Source organism: Nansenia antarctica (genome assembly GCF_963989245.1).
Source record: "Nansenia antarctica genome assembly, chromosome: 4".
Lineage (NCBI taxonomy): Eukaryota > Metazoa > Chordata > Actinopteri > Argentiniformes > Microstomatidae > Nansenia > Nansenia antarctica.
In genome coordinates this window covers 48,076,851-48,081,850 of record NC_137689.1, presented here as the reverse complement: position 1 = coordinate 48,081,850, position 5,000 = coordinate 48,076,851, and the positions used below count along the sequence as shown (strand labels likewise).

Below are 5,000 nucleotides of genomic sequence, written 5' to 3'. Positions count from 1 at the left end.
ATTGTGTCCTTCTCCCTTTCTCTCTCTCTCTCTCTCTCTCTCTCTCTCTCTCTCTCTCTCTCTCTCTCTCTCTCTCACCCTCTAGTTAACAATTCAATGAAATTGTGGCCTAAGCAAAGAAAATGAAAAAATAAGAAATACGTACTTGTCTTTAAGCGCTCTCTCTCTCTCTCTCCCTCTCTCTCCCTCTCTCTCTCTCTCTCTCTCTCTCTCTCTCTCTCTCTCTCTCTCTCTCTCTCTCTCTCTCTCTCTCTCTCTCTCTCCCTCTCTCTTCTCACTCTCAGGGGCAGGTGGAGGCTCATGCTGTGGTGCAGGTTCCAGATCAGACTTCAGAATTCTATGTCGTTCTGGAAGGTTCCAAGCTGACCCATGTGACCGTGGCGAAGAGAACAGATGATGGAGTCTCTCTGTGTTTCACTGTACCTGGTGAGTCCCTCAGCCTCAGGCCACTGGGAACAGACTGACCTCCAGCCATCAGTCGAGGTTCATTGAATGTCAAACTAACATGAGCTAAAAATAACATGTGACAGCAGGAACAAGTAGGCAACCGATCCAAATGTTTGGACTTTTATTCTGAAAATTGTAAATACATTTCAACGTTGTTGAAAATCAATGACACACTCGCTAGTCAAGCCAAAACACTGCAGTCAGTGCAATGGATTCGGTGAGTAATCCCCACTACTCTACTCTAACTAACTAGTAGTGGGGATTACTCACCGAATCCATTGTATTGCAGTGTTTCGGCTTGTTTAGCGAGTGTGTCATTAATTTTCAACAACGTTGTCATTTGTTTAAATCTTTCAGAATAAAAGTCTGAACATTTGGTCGGTTGCCGACTTGTTCCAGCTTCTGTCACATATTCCAACAACGTCAATAGATATTGGATACCATGTTATTGTCTTCCACAGGTCATGACCTCCCTGAGAAGGTGTCTGTCTCAGCCTACCACTACACAGAGGGCGGGGCCATGCCATGTGGGGGCGGGGCTTCTCTGGAGTTCGTCCTTGACGCGCCACAGGGAGTAGCAGAGTACCTGGTTGCCAACGGCGACAGTCTCAGCCCCCAGAGCTACCTGGATGTCCTGAGGAGGATCTCGCCTGGGGAGGGGGGGGGCGGGGACAAAAGCAGCAGTGACCCAGAGGAGGAGCACCATCCTGGGGAGTGGAACCAGGGAAAGGGGGGTGCGCCGACCGGAGCCAGTCCAACGGATGAGGCTCGTCTCAGGGAGATGGATGAGAGCATCACCCAGGCCATGGCTAACATGGATTACCCTCAGCAGTGGAGTGGCGTGGAGAGTCAACCTAGAGAAGGTACCAGAACCATTCTCCTCCTCCCAGTCAGTGGTGTAGTCTAGTTTTTTCTAGGGTTAGGGTATACTGTGATTTTTCCCTCCCAGCCTCATATCGTTCATTTCGGAACACCATAAAAATAAATCTGCGCTCCCTTGTCTAACGTTATATATATATATAAATTAAATGTTATAAGGCTGATCTGTGCATGATAGTGCTGCATTTGGACATATTTCATGTCGCATCTCCCCCCTTTGATGGTATATGACGCTATAGTCAGTCTCAATGGTCCAACATTCAAGTGCTTTGTAACACAGACGGGGTGAATTTTATGAATGAAAGTGAAAGTTCTGTCACAAAACGCTGTTACGTATCCTCACACATTTTTAAGTGGGTATATGGAAATCCTTGGCCTTTCCTAGTGGGTATACAGCGTAGTCCGTAGTCCTGCGTATCACGTAGACTACACCACTGCTCCCAGTGGTGTTTCAGCATGTACTCGAGGTGTTTGAAGAACAAGACGCGTTCCCTGACCGTCGATTCATATCACCTAGTTCTGGAGTAGCTCCTAGTGCACCATGCTTTCTCTGATGCTTTCTGACACTCTCAAATGAATCCCCCTACTCATACCTACTCACAATGATTACAGTTAGCAACAGGGCCAGAACAATACCCCAGAGGTAAATTAATCCTGATTAGAAAGATTAATATTTTGCGGATGCAATATTCTTATCACGAAAAAAAAGAAAGAAAGAATTGAGTCAATTCAAATTGAGAATCCCACGTCAATTTAGGCCCGTACCCATTTAGGATATCAGTTCAGATGTCTGGCTGTGTATAGGCCACAGATCACATGGTCTGTTGGCTCAGCAGAATGAACACCCATCTGTTTTCCAAGGGAGGGGCAATTACAGCCATTAGGGTGAGGCAGTCAGATTAGTGTCCCTCCGCGGCAGCCTGAGTAGTTTGCTCTGCACCCATCTGTCTCAATCAGCTCAACTCTCACACTTTTACTGTAGCACTCACCGCATCACTGTTACCATGGTGAGGAGTAGCAAGCGCCCGCCGCAAGCTCCCCTCCAAAATGACTTACTGTGGAGATTCTTCAGTTTCTTTTCGCTTGGTAATTGCAATCAAATTGACTCATTTTTGCTATTCGATATGTGATATTGCTGCAGCGTGAGTTGCAGCAGGGAAATGTAGGGTAGACATTTGCATGTACAAGCAATACGTATACAAATAAGCAGGGCGACAGATGAATCATGCCAGCTCTGGTGCCAGCCTGCTTCTGTATTCAAAACTGCTGCGTCATCGCCATGCCAAGCAGGGCAAGACGACAACAAGTTGGCACAAGCAGAGACTGGCTGGCTCACCCAAGCTAGGTGAATGCGCCATGCACACCAAACCCATTTTCACAAGACCATTTCATTTGAAAAAGACAAGCCAAAGTGTAAGGGATGACATGTCTCCTATGATACTGAGAAGGGAAAGGTGACAACGTCTTACCACCGCCTCCCTGCCTTGTGGTCGCAGCGGGACCATTGTGCTTGTTAAATCGTGGCGTTGAATGCTTGCCCGTCTGGTCTAAAAGGTCACACATTGTCTCTGGGTGGCTGGGTGTCAGGCTGCATTACTGGACAGGAGGACACATGTCAGCGTGTACACTCTCCCCAAGAACACACACTATCAACCCATGTATGGAAACAGAACACACACTATCAACCCATGTATGGAAACAGAACACACACTATCAACCCATGTATGGAAACAGAACACACACTATCAACCCATGTATGGAAACAGAACACACACTATCAACCCATTCATTACAGTGAATTGAGTCTGGGATATGAAACTTGGACATCAGTCCATTGAAGTTCTTGTCTATTGAGCTTTGACTTAGCAAGAATGTTGTATTCATCCATACTTGGGTAGATTAGATTAGATTAGATTCAACTGTATTGTCATTGCAGAGTACAACAGTTTAGCATCCAACCAGAAGTGCAAATAGTGATATAAAACATGATATAAAAACATGAGAGTGATAGGTACAGTATGTAGGTAGATAGAGGTATATACAGTTATGAGCTATGTACAGTTAAGATAGCTATGGTAGGTATGTACATATGTATAAGTCGTCATGGTAACCGGGTCATGATTACTGATTGCACCGTGGAGTGGAGCTGACAGAGAGTATTCATCACATTGTAAGATCGATGTGGTCATGCCATAGGAGGAAGGTATATTGGACACAAAGTAAAGTAGAGATTTGGAGAGCGAGTAAAAAAACACATATTTTTTTCTATTCAGAACAAAGTAATTCAGGACAACAAAGGGTCTATATATGGAGGATGTGTGCCCTACAGCCACCTGCGCTCCGTTCCATAAATGGTATTAGTAGAAACATGCTGAGCCGGTTCTGGGGTGAATGCTGGGTTGGGTGCTGAGGTGGTGGTGTGTCTCTGCGTGTCTCTGTGTGTCTCTGTGTCTCTCTATGCCAAAGGGGATCAACGCTATCATGCACAGGCGGCATGAGGAAGCCATCAACATACTGTAGCTCCCTAGTAGACTTCACACAGCTTGGCACTTCCAACCGCACTGAATTGTGGCTTTACATACCATTTACATAACATAACATAACTCTTGTCATCAATTTATGTTGGCATGCTCGCTACGTAAAGAGTGTTTTATGTCTGGAGGGAGGGAGGTTGAACATGTCATGTAAATATGAGGATGTTCTGGGGTGAATTACTTGCCAGGGATAATGAGAGACGAGGATGTTCTTAGATGCAGGGCTTTGTCTCCCTATGGACTATCCCTCACCCTTTACTGTTTTCCCCTGCTTTTATATTCATTCTATGCTTGTATATGTTTTTATATATGTTTTTTATATTCACTTTATGTTCTTATTCCTGTTGTAAAGCACTTTGAGCTGCATTTCTTGTATGAAAGGTGCTATATAAATAAAGCTTTACTTACTTACTTACTCATCCCCCACCCCCCTCTATCTCTCTCTCTCTCTTTCTCACACTCCCTCTCACTTTGGCTTTGCCTGCTCTCTCCCCATTTCTCTCTCTCTCTCTCTCCCTCTCTCCATCTCTCTCTCTCTGTCTCTCTCTGTCTCTCTCTCTCTCCCTCCATCTCTCTCTCCATCTCTCTCCATCTCTCTCTCTCTCTCCATCTCTCTCTCTCTCTCTCTCTCTCTCTCTCTCTCTCTCTCTCTCTCTCTCTCTCCCTCTCTCTCTCTCTCTCTGTAGCTGCTGAGGTCCAGCCTAGGGAGACCCTCCTCCACCTCTCCGTGCGTCTAGGTCTGCTCTGTCTCTCTCGCTTCCTGATTCGCCAGCCGAGGGGTCAGAGGGCACTGACCCTACCCAATCAGGACGGAGACACCCCCCTCCAGCTGGCCCAGAGGGGAGGGGACCACGCCCTCTTTAGGGTGCTCGCCACGTGAGTCTCCTCCCTCTAAACAATCACTTCTGAATGAGAGCACTAGAACGCTCAGATGAGTCAGAGCCATATTCAGTCCTCACTGACTCTTATGTTTATTATCTTACAAAATGTAAGAGGTGGTATTTTGGTAGCACGACAGGTTTCAAGATAAAAGCATCAACAATCATAGAATGATGTTTAGAATGAACTGAGAAATTACAATCTTATCAGGTACCAGTGAACCAGCGGTTTTCATTTGTGATAGCAGTTGGTGAAAGTTGG

General features: G+C 45.9%; 1 protein-coding gene across 1 annotated transcript in view; it reads left to right on the top strand.

The window, feature by feature from the left end:
- Positions 1 to 5,000, top strand: part of arhgef28a (Rho guanine nucleotide exchange factor (GEF) 28a) — a gene marked incomplete at both ends in the record, with an annotated part of 61,717 nt that overhangs the window by 7,050 nt on the left and 49,667 nt on the right. The window contains 3 exons of the mRNA XM_080529389.1: positions 285 to 426; positions 909 to 1,310; positions 4,547 to 4,736. Of these exons, the coding sequence (XP_080385515.1) occupies positions 285 to 426; positions 909 to 1,310; positions 4,547 to 4,736 (734 nt within the window). The remainder of the gene's footprint in view (positions 1 to 284; positions 427 to 908; positions 1,311 to 4,546; positions 4,737 to 5,000) is intronic.